This window comes from Heterocephalus glaber, unplaced genomic scaffold (assembly GCF_053883595.1).
Source record: "Heterocephalus glaber isolate CG9 unplaced genomic scaffold, H.glaber_assembly_v1.0 deba00001481, whole genome shotgun sequence".
NCBI lineage: Eukaryota > Metazoa > Chordata > Mammalia > Rodentia > Bathyergidae > Heterocephalus > Heterocephalus glaber.
Genome location: NW_028258317.1, coordinates 42,897,499 through 42,913,203, shown reverse-complemented (window position 1 = coordinate 42,913,203; position 15,705 = coordinate 42,897,499). Strand labels below are relative to the sequence as shown.

The following is a 15,705-nucleotide window of genomic DNA, read 5'->3' as shown; positions in this document are numbered from 1 at the left end:
CATTATGAATAATGATTTCAGTCAGAGTGAACACCTCCTCCCAGATGATGATTTATCTGTCTGTATGCTGAGATGAGAGATTTGCATTTGCTATTGAGCTGGTGAGTGTTAACTTTATTAATGCATCTTCACAACACAGATAAATGGGGCCCACGGTAAGTCAGCTGTAGCTCAGCATCAGTTTACAACAGGCTTGGCAGTACCTGGAAATTCATATTTATCCTCAGAAGACATAATGACATGAGAAAATGGCAAAGCGTAAATGAGAGGCCCTCAGAGCACAGCGCTAGCCTAGTGGTTAGGCTTTAAAAAGCAGCCTACGGGCCAATGTTCCTGTTTTGGAGTATACACTAATGGCTGGTCTTGAAGGCTCAAAAACATGTAAAATCCCATTTTTAATAAAGAAATATTTTATTATGAAAATCGATTGTGTTTAATGAAGTCCTCTGATGGAAGATGCTTTCGGATATTTCACTAGTCCATTTTAAAACTACTTCACATTTAAGCATGCTTTGTCATCTCCAACTAGAGCAAAAAGGAGTCATAAAAAATGGTAAGTGCATCAATAAAAACTCCTTTTACTATTAGTTGGGAGGAAAACAAATGGGACTATTAAAGGTAATTACTTAAGCTATTTTATTGCATCATATTTTTTTTCAAACCTTAGCAAAGTGATTTCAAATCTTCCTACAAAATGAAATACCATTTTCTCCCAGAATATTTCACTCGGAGAAAGAAAGGTGAGTTTAATATTTCTGTGAATTGAAGCTTCTTATGTCAAATGCATCTTATATGTAAACAAACCTCACTGCTACACTGATGGACCACTGCAGGAGGCATCAGGTGTAACAGTGTGTACCTCCTTAAAAAGACAGAAGATAAATTACAGGAAAGCACGTTTCTTCATCATCCCCAACCGGAACATATATGTATAACTGCCCTGTCATTTTAACCAAAATTATGATTTTTTTTCCTCAAAGAATGGATCTTCCTTGAAAGCAGGTTGGGATCATGTCTTTTCATCTTTTTTCTCCAATATTTAGGATAATCTCTGATACAGAGAGAGCCATATTTCCAAGTGAATAAATTCATGAATTAACACCAATTGCATCCCACATTTGCACAGGTATTCTTGTTGTACATAGTAGATCTTCCAAAAAATCTGCACTCTGTAGATAAAGAAGCTGAAGTTTAAAGAAGTTAAGAGATATGTATATAGGGCAGAATCTGAATCTGGGACTGTCTGTAGAACTTGAACTCATAACTACACTTCTCCTACTCACTACACTGGAAATGCTAATAGAAATCATTTAAACAATAAAACAAAATACCGTTTTCTATCTCCTACTAAAATGTTGAAAGGAAATATGATATTTCCTGCTTTTCTAAAATACACAACTAATGTTGCTACATTCTCACATACATTAAAAAAACAATTATAGGTTTTCATCCATTCTGTGAACTAGAATGGATGTACAAATATAATAGAAGAGAAATCATATTTTAAGTATGACCTAGTTTAAGCTATTCAAGCAACTACCTGGTCCTAATGAATAACCATTCTATCCAGTATGGGAATCTGGAAAAACACAACATTTAGAACAAATGCAAGAGAGGCAAATAAGAAGCTAAAATTCTTGCTTTTCTATACTAAAGCACATTGCACCAATGAATGACCTTTAATTTTTCAAAGTAATTTAGTAAAGTATGTCTATTTTCACAGACTCATACTTTATTTTCTTGTGAAAAAGTAACTGGAATAAACCATGTTTCAAAAATAAGGTAGAAGTGCCAGAGATTTAGCTCAGTGGTTCTGCCGCCTGCCTCACAAGCGCAAGGTCCCCAGTTTGATCCACAGTACCAAAAAAAAATAATAATAAGGTAGAAAAGTCTTTCTCCAGGGCTCTTGAGCTGTCCCTCTGGTCTGACAGACACAGTCATGCAGGGAACAGTTACTGGATTATCGTGTGCCCAGCGCTGTTTTAAATGCTGTGCAGTGAGCAGGGGATGAGACAGTGAAACCAAATCAGATCCAAAGGGCTGATGAAGGCAGAAGGAAGAAAACTCACATTTTTCAGCAACTTTTTTTTATTGAAGTCACTATGCTAAATGCTTTACACCTAAATGTCAGTAACTTCTCAAAGTGACCCTAAAAGGTATAAGAATTTAACATCTAGAGCCAGGCGTACTGGCCCACACCTGTAATCCTAGCACTTGGAAAGGCTGAGGCAGCCGGCCTAGACAGTTTAGCAAGACCTGATCTCAAAAAGAAAATAATAAAAAAGAAAGGGGAATGGGCTTGAAATGTAGCTCAATGCAAAGTCCCTAGGTTCAGTCACTAGTACCACACACAGACACATACACACGTGCACTCACACTCACTCAGAATTTAGTGTGTAGACTTGATTACTGTGTATGAGCCCTACAGGTAGGAGGTAGCGGGTACTGCTGTGGACTCATGTCTGTCCACTAAGTGCATCTTCTTTCCACTGTGGCTCCCTGTTTCCCTCTCACTTTCTGTCTTCATTGTCCCTGTCCCTCTGCAGAGTCCCTGAAATCATGAGTGTTTTGTCTATGATGTGGAACATAAGGTTAATCCATGCTCAGTTTCTTAATCATTGTAGGACATTCCATCACTGTATCCATACAACTCTTTATACATGTGTCTATCCACTCCACAAGAATTTCTGGATGTACAGTAAATGGTAGTAATGTTTTTAGGCCACAGAAAAATGTCATAGAGCTTATTCCCAAAAGGAGGGTGTATAGAATAAAAGGCTTAAGAAATAAAGAGTAAATAGCTATACACAGAGGAAACTACTATGAAGCAAAATAAACACCACATACAGTATACATACACATTGAACACACATGCACACACACATACATCTCCCTAACAGACTTTTTAATTATACAATGTATAAGTGTGGAAATTAATAACTAACTTTATTAAAAGGCATCAAGGTGTCATTAGTTTGCACTTTTATGCCATATTATTTTTCTAGTTGTCTGGTAAATAAAAGATCTTCAGTTAGCTGTGAAATCAAATACACAAAGGTGAAGAATTATATGCCAAAAATTGTGATAGAAAACATCTGAAAACTGTTAAGATTGATTTGGTTGTCTCACTTTTGATATAGAACTTTACTTTTTCAGGAGACCTTTTTGTATTATACTTTAAAAAATGCAATACCTCTTCTAGGAAAATCTAAAGAATAATTCAATTTAAAAATCTCAATATAGACCTCATCAGGCACATGTTAAATTTCTGACAAAAATCTGTTAAAGAAAAGTTCACTACGTTAAAAAATGAACATAATATATAATCAATGAAGAGCTAGAGTTTAACAATCAAGGGTAAAGTTCAAATATACAAACAGAAAGGGTACAGGCAGTTCAAAGATTTAAAACACAAGCTTATTTTAAAAGATGAGAGGTATGAAAGCCTTAAAAGTTTTCTTGATATCATTGATAAAATATTTTTAGAATACTAGGCTGTATGTCATCATTGTTGTGTTTAATGTGGCATTAATTCACAAGTCATTTTTTTTAATAGGATAAAATAAGTGACTTACTCTGCTAAGGAGATATGTAATTAGGACTTTGATAATTAAACCCTAGATGAGGCATTTGGTTTATCTGTGCCCCAAATCCCAATAAATTATGCATGCACAACTTTTAAAACTGCTCCTTAATTAGTAGCTTAAAAATAAAACTAATTTTGAAAGCTGAGAAACTGAAGTTTTAAAAATTGTTCAAATTTTCTCTGTGAATGCCAGAAAAATACCTAGTTTTAAAGTGTAAACATCAATTATACATAAATGACCATGAATTATTTGATACCTTACTTTTAGTATTATACTCCTTTGAAAATTTCAGCTCACATAGAGATGGCCAATGTTAATTAACGCGATGACTTATACTGTTTCACCTCTGTAGCCAGAGAGGTATGTCCTAACTTCATTTTCGTACTCCATTTCTCTTTTACTTCTACTCCAGTCTGAACTACTATGTATCTGCCCATGATGGGGACCTGTCGGGGGTTCACTTGATCAGGCCTTGACATTTTGGGTGTTCTCTGGAGTGTTTTGGCATGAGAATATTATATAATGCAGTACACCAAGTAAAGCAGATTGCCTTTCCTTCTATGGGTGGCACTAGAATAAAAAGGCTGAGTCTTTCCCAAGTGATAGAGAATTCTTTCTCTGACTCTTCAGAAAGGGGCATCCTACTCAACTGGAAACATGTGCACTCGGACTAGAACTATGCCCGAAGCTCTTCTAGGTCTCCAGATCGCCCACTCACTTGGAAGACCTTGGTACTCACCAGCCTCATTAATCAGCCAATTCCTTATAAGCAATACATAATTAATATATATTTATATGTATACATTAATAATATATAAATATATCAATAAATAAATGCATACATATGTAATTCTATCTGTTGTCTTACACTAGAGAACACTGATATACTACCAATATTTAGTCATTTCTTACTTGTACAGTTTTCTTCACGAAGGTTCTCTATCTCTAAGACTCTCTCTGTCTGAAAGAATCCTACCTATCCTTCAAGCTTCCATGAAGAGGTCTCCTTCCTCCCGTGATGGACCAGCCAGGTAGTATTTTTCCACACTTAGCACAACCAAGGCACTTTAGCACAATTTCATTCATATCCTGCCTATCTGTGGTCTTGTCAGTTGGAAGACTGTCTTCTGTGGTAAGATCTTAAAGATTAGAAATAAAAATCTAAAGAATTAAAGTACACTGTGACAAGGAGTACAGCCAGGATCACTTTGTGATGTAGTAAAACAAAAAGACAATCTTGGCATTATGACCAAGAACAAACGATTTCAAAGTCCCTAGTTCTTGGTTTCTTCCATCAAGAATAAAAGACTAAGAGAGATAAACGCCACATTCCTTTCTAGCTCAACATTTTCATCGTTCAATTAACTCAAACAGCAGCAAAGACTCAAGAGTTTATATTCATTTCAAAATCATTAAAATATTTGAATATGTGATCAAAGAAAGAAAACTCTCCTTACTTAAATGCAATGATTTCCAAGTATACTCATTCTCTGAGTCCTTGTCAGAACATAATCTCAGTGCAGAAAACAAGTGGAAATGATTCCAAAGAAGGCATGTGTGTCACCAGTCCTCAGAAGATGGAACCACCAAGTGTCCCTGCTCATATGGAAACTTCTTCCCAAACATTACCTTGCCTTTCTCAATAGGGACTCCTTTGAACTCTCGACCTTGGGTTCCTGCCTTTGTGAAACTCATAGGTAAGGAGCTCTTTTTAAGTCCTAAAGATGACGTTAACAAAAGCACAAAGTCAGAAGTTTCTGTTTCCATAAAGTGGCTCTGCCCACCCCACCTATTTCCAGCATGAAAACATGGCATAGCTGGGAGAGCTTTATCATGCTGGCATCCATTTATCCCAACTACTCCCCTGTTTTATAACCCTTTTCAAGTAATCTTCACTTTCTACCATAATTGTCAGCAAGTTTGTTCTGTGTTGGCCACTCTTCCTTTTGTTTCAGTCTTTCATAAAAATCCTTTTGTGCGACAGTCAAGGAGCTGTGCTTTGTTCTTTAATGTTCTTAGCCGGATCCCCAGCCGAGACCACTTTATAACATAAACGGCAAAGTACCATTTTCACAGCGGGGACAACTGTGTTCATCTTCAAAAAGAGGCATTAATAAAATGAGACTGTAATGAACATGCTAATTCTGATCACAGGGTACTGCACAATGGCGGGTAGAGCTGACTGCCATCTCCCGGAAAGATGGGAAAGTTGTATGTTGCTTCATTTTTTATGTTTTTAACAACTGCTGTAATAGCTTACATTTTTTGAAACAGACATATTATGCAAACATTCCTCTCTGTTTCCTAAAGCAGTGCCTTTTCTGTCTCTTCCAACTGTTCACTGTGTGTTTTACTATCTTGTAATAGTCACCTTCAGGGAGCATATTTCTTTACATCCTTCAAGAACTGATTCAATAAAACAGGCAAGCCACGGGATCAGAAAGTTGGAGAGAAGTGATCTGACCCATCTAATCTCCAACTGAGGCTTCTCTGGGCAAAAGAGGGGAAAAATGAGAAAGAAGGGGGCAGATTTGCACAACATACCACAGCTCTCTCATCACAAAGCTAGGGCTGAAACTCAAACCACGTGAGGCCTGGATTAAGGTGCACTGTGTATCATCACAATGGTGATCATCTGAAATGATATATTCATTTGTAGAACAGATATGCACACACAAGTATCATTTACTGAAATACATTTGTTAAGTGAGGTAAATAAAATATCTATTTGGTCAGCTGCCGGTTTTTGACAGTAACCGCACTTCATATGTGTTCTAGGAAGAAGCTGGTCTCCTCCACGCAGATAAGGGCAGCAGTGCCACAGGTTATTCCCTACCCAGTGGCCACAGTGATGGTGATAGTTAGAGGACAATGCTGCTTGTGAATGGGCAAGTCTCTGAAAATAACTGAGCAAACAAAAAAATAAATAACATATTACATGTTGGCTCAAATGAAAAATAAAATGCATATTTTCTTATTACTACCCTAAAAAATTAAATAAGTAAAAGAAAACTGAGATAGAAACATGACATTTATGACAGGGTTAATGGTTCTTAGCGGCTTGTAATCCCAGCCCTCTGGGAGGCTGAAGCAGGAATATTCCAAGTTCAAGACCAGCTTCGGTAACTTAGCAACTTAGTGAGACCCTGTCTCCAAATAAAAAGACTGAGCATATACCTCCATGCAAAGGCCCTAGATTCAATCCCTACAGCCACAGAAGAAGAGAGGGGAGGAAAAGACATTTAATTAGATGTTTGAGGACAAAACTGACTCAATTTTTGAGAACTTTCTCTTAGAGAAGAGGAATTATGTAAGCAAGAAAAAACTATTCTTTTTTAAAAAATATCACATAATTTAATCTAAAATGAAAAAAACTAAAATGTAGATAGAGCACAAAAGAAAAAATAGAAAGTAGGGAGATGGATCTTTCTGAAATGAGAAGATGAGATGGAAGGAGGCAGAAGGAAGAAAAGGGGAATTGGAAAAACAATTAAAATGTGTTGATATGTACAAGTGCCACCTCCACACAGGAAATATAATTATTATACACTGCAAACAGGTATTAAAAAAACTTTAAAAAATAGACTTATAAGAACCTGCCATTCATCTTGATATAAATGGATTTCTTAAAATAAATATTTTCTCAATTGCCATAATTTATGCTAACTTAATTTTCTTAAGTTTCCTTTGGCAACTTAATAGATATCTAACCATTCCTAAAACAAATAGTATAATACATTTCCTCTATTGTCAATGACAACACACTGTGAACAGTTACCCTGAAATCACTTCCTTCTTTAGCTATCTGCAGTCATCTGTGAGTCAGTCGGGAAGGCTATGTCTATCTCGGCTTGGTTTTTTAAGTCATCAATGCATCTGTTTGCTGTGAGATCAGGTAGCTTTCTTTCCTTTAAATTCTTTTATTGGTACATTTTAGGTAAACAATACATTTACATTTATCATTGTGTGCTTGTATCTGTACATGATGTAACTTGGTTCTTATTTTTTCCCCATTCCCTGTGCATCCTTCACCCCCTCCACCCTTCCCTTACTTACATAGACTTTGTTTCCTTTTTTGTTTTTTCTCATAATTTTTCCTTTCCCTCCTTTCCTTTCCCCTTCCCCTCCTACTTTTTCTACCCCTTTGGACCTTTTCTTCCTATTTCAAATTATCAATTATTCGTTTTAATCATTTTAATTCTTATTTACACTTTCAGTTTCTCACACCACAGAAACTATTCGATATTTACACATGTGGGTCCTATTTATTTCACTTAAGAGTATGGCCTCAATGTGCATCCATTTAGCTATAAATGTCTCTAGTTTCCTGTTCTTATGGCTGAGTAGTACTCCATTTTATAAAAAAAAACACATCTTCTTTATCCAGTTTCCAGTTGATGGCCATTTGGGCTGTTTCCAAGCTTTAGCTATTATAAACTGTGCTGCTATGAACATGTGTCCACATATATCGCTGTGGTATGATTCTTTTAATTCTTTGGGGAAGATCCCCAGCAGGGGAATAGCTGGGTCAAATGGGAACTCTAGCTCTAGTTCTTTGAGGTATCTCCATACTGATTTCCACAGTGGTTGCACCAGTCTACACTCTCACCAGCAATGGAGAAGGGTTCCTTTTTCCCCACACCCCCATCAGCATTTGTTATTGGTTGGTTTCCTGATAGCATCCATTCTTTCCGGGGTGAGGTGGAATCTCAGTGTTGTTTTCATCTGCATTTCTAGAATGACCAGTGATGTTGAACATTTTTTCATATATTTATTTGCTGCATTTACTTCTTTGTCTGAGAAATGTCTGTTCATTTCAGATGCCCATTTTTGAACTGGGTTTTTTAATTTGGGGGGTCTGATTTTTTTCAGTTCTTTATATATTCTAGATAGTAGTCCTTTGTCTAAGGTACAGCTGCTACAATTTTTTTCCGGCTTTCTAGGTTGCCTCGTAGCTCTGTTGGTGGTTTCTCTTGCAGTACAGAAGCTTTTTAATAAGATGAGATCCCAGTTGTTGATTCTTTGTGCTAGTTCCCATGCTGAAGTTTTGTTCATAAAGTCTTTTCCTATGCCAATGTCTTCAAGAGTTCTACTTATTTTCCAGCAAGTTTAGTGTTTCTGTTTTCATGTTTACATCTTTAATCCACTTTGATCTTCATTTAGTGCATGGTGATAGGTATGGGTCTAGTTTTAATCTTGGCAGGTTGAAATCCAGTTTTTCCAACACCATTTATTAAATAGGCTATCTTTCCTCCAATGAGGGTGGTTGGCTCAAAGATGAGGTGGCTGAGCATGTGTGGAGTTGTTTCTGCACCTTCTAATCTATTCCACTGATGCTCAGGTCTGTTTCTTTGCTAGTACCATGCTGTTTTTATCATAGTAGCTTTGTAGTATAGTTTCAAGTTGGGGATTGTGATAACCCCAGCCATATCTCTGTTGCCTAGAATTGCTTTTGCTATTCTAGGTCTTTTTTGGTTCCAAATAAATTTTTGTATTGTTTTCTCCAGTTCTATGAAGTATACTGTTGGAATTTCAATCAGCATTGCATTAAATCTATATAGTATTTTTAGAAGTATGGCCATTTTCAATATATTGATTCTTCCTACGCAGGAACAAGGAATGTCTTTCCATTTTCTTATATCCTCCTCAATCTCCTTTTTTAAAGTGCTGTAGGTTTTCAGTGTAGAGGTCTTTTGCTTCTTTTGTTAGACTGAGTCCCAGATATTTCATTTTTTTGTATGCTAGTGTAAAAGGAATTGTTTCCCTAATTTCTCTCTCAGTGAGTCTATTTGTGTATAAGAAGGCTATTGTTTTTTGAGCATTGACCTTATATCCAGCTACTCTACTGAATCTGTCAATTAAGACTAGAAGTCTTTTGGCAGACTTGAAAAAACTATTCTTGCCTTTCCTCTTGGAGCAAACAAACAGGTGCTTCTGTATTGTTAGTAACAAGAATGTCTACAGATGGTGATATTGCATCCCCCTGCCTAGTAGCTGATAACATATATCAGAGAGAACATTTTCCTCCCCAGTTATCCTTCCATAAATCTGTACTGCACATTTTCCTGCAGGTATCTGTGGTTGGGAAGAAACTGTGGCCTATGAACTAAGGATCCAGGTAGAGCCAATTTCACTGGAATGAAAATCCTTCTTCTTATAACACCCTCTCTGGTCCTGGTGTTCTTACCAAAATTCTACAGTTAGCAAGGCTCAGCCCTGAATGACCTCTCAGAGCACCCCACTGCCTTCACTCATGGCTCTGCTTTGAGGAAATATATGTGTGTAACAAATATGCTTCAGACTCTCACAGTGCTGTGCACTTGGGAGCCAGGATTTTCTCCTCTTTCCCCTGTGAAGACAACTATAAAATTAAAAATGTCCAGAAGACGCAAGTATCGGAGTAAACTTCCCCTTCTCCCACTTCTTCCTCCATGAACACTCTGAAATATGAATGATTAATTATCCAAATATCACAATCCATGACATGTTTGACCCTGAGCTTATAGCAACCCTTCCTTAGAAAAACAGTTGTGGAGCCAGGGTAATTCAAAACTAGCTTCAGAGGGAAACTTTTTCTTGAAGTGCTCCTGTCAATGCACATGGGTGGTCAGGGTGTTATTTCAATGTCCTCTGTATTAGCCACACAGGTCAGATGTTTCAATCTCCAATTAATTAGGTTCTCCAGTAGCCTGTGTGAAATAAATGCATGATCTGCATCTGGCCCACCTAGATAAAAGCCAAAGCGACACTTGGCACATTTTTGGCATTTGTCAGCAAAGTGGGGAAAAAATAAATGATCCGTGTAGACAAAATGGGCATCTGATGAGAGGCATCATACAAAAAGTGTAAAATGGCCTCATCTATTGTAGAACCAAGTGCCTGGGCATCTGCCAACATGACTCAGGAGAGAAAGCAAAATAGAATGGACACAAAACTCATGAACTATGATATGAACCTAACCGTTCACAATGTTCAAAGTCTGTAAAGGCCAGTTTACCATGGCACATTTTTGAGACTGTTGTTAACAGAATTATCACCACTTAGACATTTTCAACAAAAAGTGTCTCTAAGAAACAAAGATAATTCTAACCTCATTTACTTTACCCTACAAGGATGTATGCAAGTACTCTGTGTAAAAGTTATGTTTAGGCTACTTTTCCATTACCTAAAATTACCTCTCAATTTTTCTCATGAAACATTCCCAAAGCCACTAAATACAATCTTTGAAAAAAGGAAGGGTTCATTACTCAAATCATAAATTCTCATGAAAATGCATGCATATATAACCGATATTCACATAAAAATCAAGATCATTTGAAATTGTTCAAATGTGTTGGTTTTACATGTGGACTAAAACCACATTAGGTGGAGGAACTCTGGCCACCTGGGAGGAGGAAAACATGAGAATTTCTAAGTAAAGTGATATTTTTGTCAGCTTTTTGTTACAATCTTCATCAAATGGATAAAGATTAAGTCAAATGACTGCTATTATTTCCCTTGAAGGAACTCAAGGGCTTTAGACTGTGAAAAAAGAGCTTCTGATAAATTTCATTTTACTTTTGGAATACACTTTCTACCCACTTCTAAACTGGGTAAATCAATGGAGTGCTTGTTAGTATTAATTATCACTTTGACTGGACTGCAAGATTTCTGGCAAAGTGACTGGACTTCAAAGGTCATTAATCTCATCAGCAGGGTAAGAAGCTAACAGCTTGATGGGGAGTCAGGAGGTGGGGCCTAGTAAGAGAAGGCAGATCACAGGCATGACCTCAGGGACTGTATCTAGTCCCTGACCTCTTCCTCTAGGTGCTCTTCCTTGGTTCTCTGCTCTCTGGACACCATGAAGTAAGCAGCTGTGCCTGAGCCAACCCCTCTGCTAGACAGCCAGCCTGACTGCAGACTCTCAGCAATGGAGTCAATTGGCCATGGACTGAAACCTCCGAAATGTTGAGCCAAATAAACTTCTTCCTTCTTTAAGGTGATTTGTCAGGCATTTTGTTCTAGCAACTGGAAAGCTGACCAATAGAAATGGGGTTTAAATTTTTCAAAGATCAACAAATGAGTCTAATTCTTTTTCAGATATGACAACCTAAGAAATAACTCTACATAGTAGAAAATACAGCATGAACAATAAATTTCTAAGATTCCTTCCAGTTCTAAAACCTGGGTTATTATACTTATCTATTCTTTTGCCCTAATATGTATCTTACAGTTTCCTGAGAGATTTTAGTCCTTCTTTTACCTTTGCACATGATTTAAACAGATTTATTTTAAAAGTCATTCATACAGTTTAACTATCAAGTCACTGACTATGACTTGTAACCTTGATGTTTTCTTCTTTGCTGTCCCTCATGTATCAGAACTCTCTTGCTGCGGGGCTATAGAGGTAGTGCTTATGAGTCCATCTGGGTATGAACCATTTTTTAGGATGATATTTCCCGGCCTGCCTGCGGGGTTGTCTCTGTTGGGTGGATGCTTTCCAGCTGCCCCTTCCATGCTATGTGATTCAGTGTTTCTCACCAGCTTTTATGGTAAGCTTCTGGGCTCTGTATATTGCACACTTAGGAATATTGTTTTCCTATCAAATCCACCAGGTGAATTTCATCTGCATTTCAGATAAATGCTCTCTTCCAAATCAACAGTCTCTTCACAACATTAACAAAATGTACCTTCTTGGGAGGGACCAAGATGGAGAACTAAGTCGATTGGGAAGCAAAAAAACATTATAAAAGATACAAAGTAATATATCATTCAATGCCGAAAAAAGTAGAAGACAAACATTGCTGAACCATGTAAGTTTATGATCAGTAAACTGTGATCCATCTTTTTCTAATTGCTTTTGTCTTTAAGAAAAGTCTATTCTCCTAAATTCTAGAATCAAGTGAAAACAAAGCTACACATAAAACACAAATGAATGAGAGAGAAAGAGATAAATTCATAGAATTGCTAGCGTGGCAATGTCAGCTGCTAGGAGTCCAGTCAGGTTGTGTTTTTAACTCTATGCAAAAGGCTAAAGTAAAAAATACACAACAGAGAAAAACCCTAACCAGCCTTTGTTCTATAATACTATCATGGTAAAGAAAGTCTAAAAATTGATCACACTGCAAGTCAACCCAGGCTTTGTTCAAATTGTAGATACAACACAGAGGCAGGAAACCAAGTGATATTGATTCAAGATAGATTAAAGACTAAAATGAAAAGATTATTTTTGACATAAAAGAGAAAAGTGTCTTTCTTATTCTTGGTTCTGACCAATTGCTTGCTTAAGAGGAGCACATCTTTTCAATCGAGATTGCTCCTTTAATTTTGAAACATCAATGTTAGCGTCAGAAGTTTATAAAATGTAGCTGTCTAAACAAAGTATGGGGTGAAAAGCCCATAGAGAAGTAATGCTAACAAAGGAAAGAGTAGCATGAAGCCTTTCTATATACTCTAGACAAAATCAAAATGACATGCTGCATTTGAAATCAGCATTTCTTTTCACTTTCCTTTCTCTTCCTGATTAGCAATTCTAAAAAGCCCATAAGAAGAAGAGGTGTGCATTGTATAATTAAAGTTTGACCCTTAACAACATTTTACTTAATGTCATTTCCTGTTTAAGTATCACAGCAATGCTAGCTCTTTTAACGACTCTAAAAAGAACATCTGAAATACAAAACTGCAAGAATGACACAATCAACAACCTCATACTGGAGAACTTACCACGTAGAACTGTGAGTCTGGTGGATACACTGATTTCTCCTACGTTGTTGGAAGCCACACATTCATAAATGGCCTCGTCCCGGGGAGTCCGCAAGGGTTGGATTCTGAGAACTGATCCAGATCCATCGTCAAACTCTATTACCTGTTAGAGGAAACACTAGCTGTCACAGGTGTTGTTACAGGCGTCTACCCCGTGGCCAAACCTCTCAATGCAGTGGCCAACCAGGCATTAGGCTCTCTATGGGCTCAGCATTGTCCCAAGACTAAATTCTGACACAGTGGGAAAGCATCCTATTTGGTCTAATATAATGAACTCTGAAGAGAAAGACATAAAACTATGTATGCCAAATGTAGATTTCTAACCTCTTCTAAAAATCACATAGGATTTACTCATGAAAATATTCCAGTTAGTGTTTCTAGGACAATTTAAGCCTATTAATTTTCCAAAAGACTTGAAGTTATGATGGATACACTTCTCAAACTATTCTGTCTTTGACAGCACATACGCATGTGGACCCATTTAATGATGGACTGTGAGGGGAAGAATTAATGTATGTCACCACAAATTCTACTGCTCTTAAAGTGTCTCATCCTGAGCAGTGCAGATGAGTGAACAGTGGAGGGAAAACGCATCAGTCTAGGACTCAGCCAGCCAAAGAGATGGCATTCACACCCCCAAAACCTGATGGTATGCATCAATTCTGCCATAAATCATTCCAGTATTTGTTCTAGTTTAGCATTTTCTGCATTTTAGGCATTCTTGCTGTAGAAGGGAAGCTTGCTTCACCAGGCAGAAAATTAATGTTCTAAACACCAAGCCTGAATTCCCTATCATTACAACTCTACTGTGAAACAATTTAGTAACTCCAGTAATTTTTGGCACCAGAGGCTAATTCAAGTATTATTTTTTTAATCTAAAAACATGATGATGGGGGGAAATAGATATATACAACTATGGAGTCCTTTACCTGTCATCCTATAAATGTGCTGCTCGCTAAAATGCTATGCTTTATTTTTCACATTCCTATAAAAATATTTCCACATGCCTAAATATGAATAAATTGAAAATGTCTTCTAAATATGATTATGGGATGCTTATTCCCAGATTCTGTGTGTGTGTGGATGTTCACACAAAGAGGAAAGAGACTGAATTTTTTAAAAAATTATGTTCACTTTAAGTCCTTTGTGCACTTCATTTTCAGTCTAATTCACAAAGATATCCAAAATGGTCCATTTCTCAATGTGCCACAATATATCTTCAAGTCTATTAAGCACATTTTTAAAATGAACCTACTATGTATCTTAGAAGATAAAAGCTTCATAGTTATTAGTTTTTGTTAAACATTCCATGTCTTAAAAATTAACTATGAGGGGCCAGGGATTTAGCTCAGTGGTTCCAGCACCTGCCTCGCAAGTGCAAGGTCCCAAGTTCGATCCCCCATACCCCTCCCCCCAAAAAAATTAACTACGAGTACCCTGTGGTTAAATGTAGAAAAAGGATTAAATATTTCTAATATCAACTTAAAGTTTAATTAACTTTTTTGTTGTTATTTTTGTTTTATTTTTCTGAGACGACACTGTGCTATGTAGCCCAGGGTGGCCTCAACCAGCGATCCAGCTGCTTTAGCCTTCCAATTCCTATAATTACAGGCATATGCCACCATCATGGCTAACTAAAATTTAACTGCTTTAAAACTAAATGTCAGTCTACATTTATATTTCTGAAATATTTCCTACCTAGAGACCAGTCTTACAAGAAACAAAGACACCACACATTACAAGCTAGTGCTGCAATTTTCAATTTGAAAACCTTATTCAACATCCAGTATTGACAGCATGCATACCATGGTCACAGGCATATTTGACACTGATAGAAGAAATATCCAAAATGGTCTTATACATGCTATCATGAGCCTTACAGACAGATATTAAAGGTGTTCAAGACTTGATACTCTTTGACTTAGGTGCACAGTATAAAAGCAATTATCCCTGGATGTGTCTATATCACTCACACTAGCAATTAGAAAAACTCATGCTTTGAAATGTTTAGCATTCTAATTTAATCTTTTTATAAGACTTTGTCACTAACATGCATATACAGGAGTTGTCATTGACAAAAATTAATTTCATCTAAACTAAAAGGAAAAACTGTACACCAAAGATCTGTACACACATATCATCTTATGATATAGGAAATATTTCCTAAAGATTTAAGGCATTCTCTTTATGTTTAACTAAAATAATTGACTTTCAAATAAATAGAATTTAGAATTTATTATGTACAAACTACAATCCATATTTCACATTTTGCTATTGTAATTAAGTTCTTTTACACATTCATACCATATATCACTCTAGAACAGCCTACTAAAATGAGTACAATCAAACAGCTCTTGATTTTGTAGTAGCTATTTTT

At 36.7% G+C, this 15,705-nt stretch overlaps 1 protein-coding gene across 24 annotated transcripts in view; it reads right to left on the bottom strand.

Annotated features, from left to right (window-relative positions):
• Ptprd (protein tyrosine phosphatase receptor type D) overlaps window positions 1-15,705 on the bottom strand; it is a 403,506-nt gene that overhangs the window by 296,755 nt on the left and 91,046 nt on the right. For all 24 annotated transcript variants that reach the window (XM_087183457.1, XM_021252829.2, XM_087183441.1 and 21 more), the window contains exon 3: window positions 13,290-13,431. In XM_087183457.1, coding sequence (XP_087039583.1) covers window positions 13,290-13,431 — 142 coding nt within the window. The remainder of the gene's footprint in view (window positions 1-13,289; window positions 13,432-15,705) is intronic.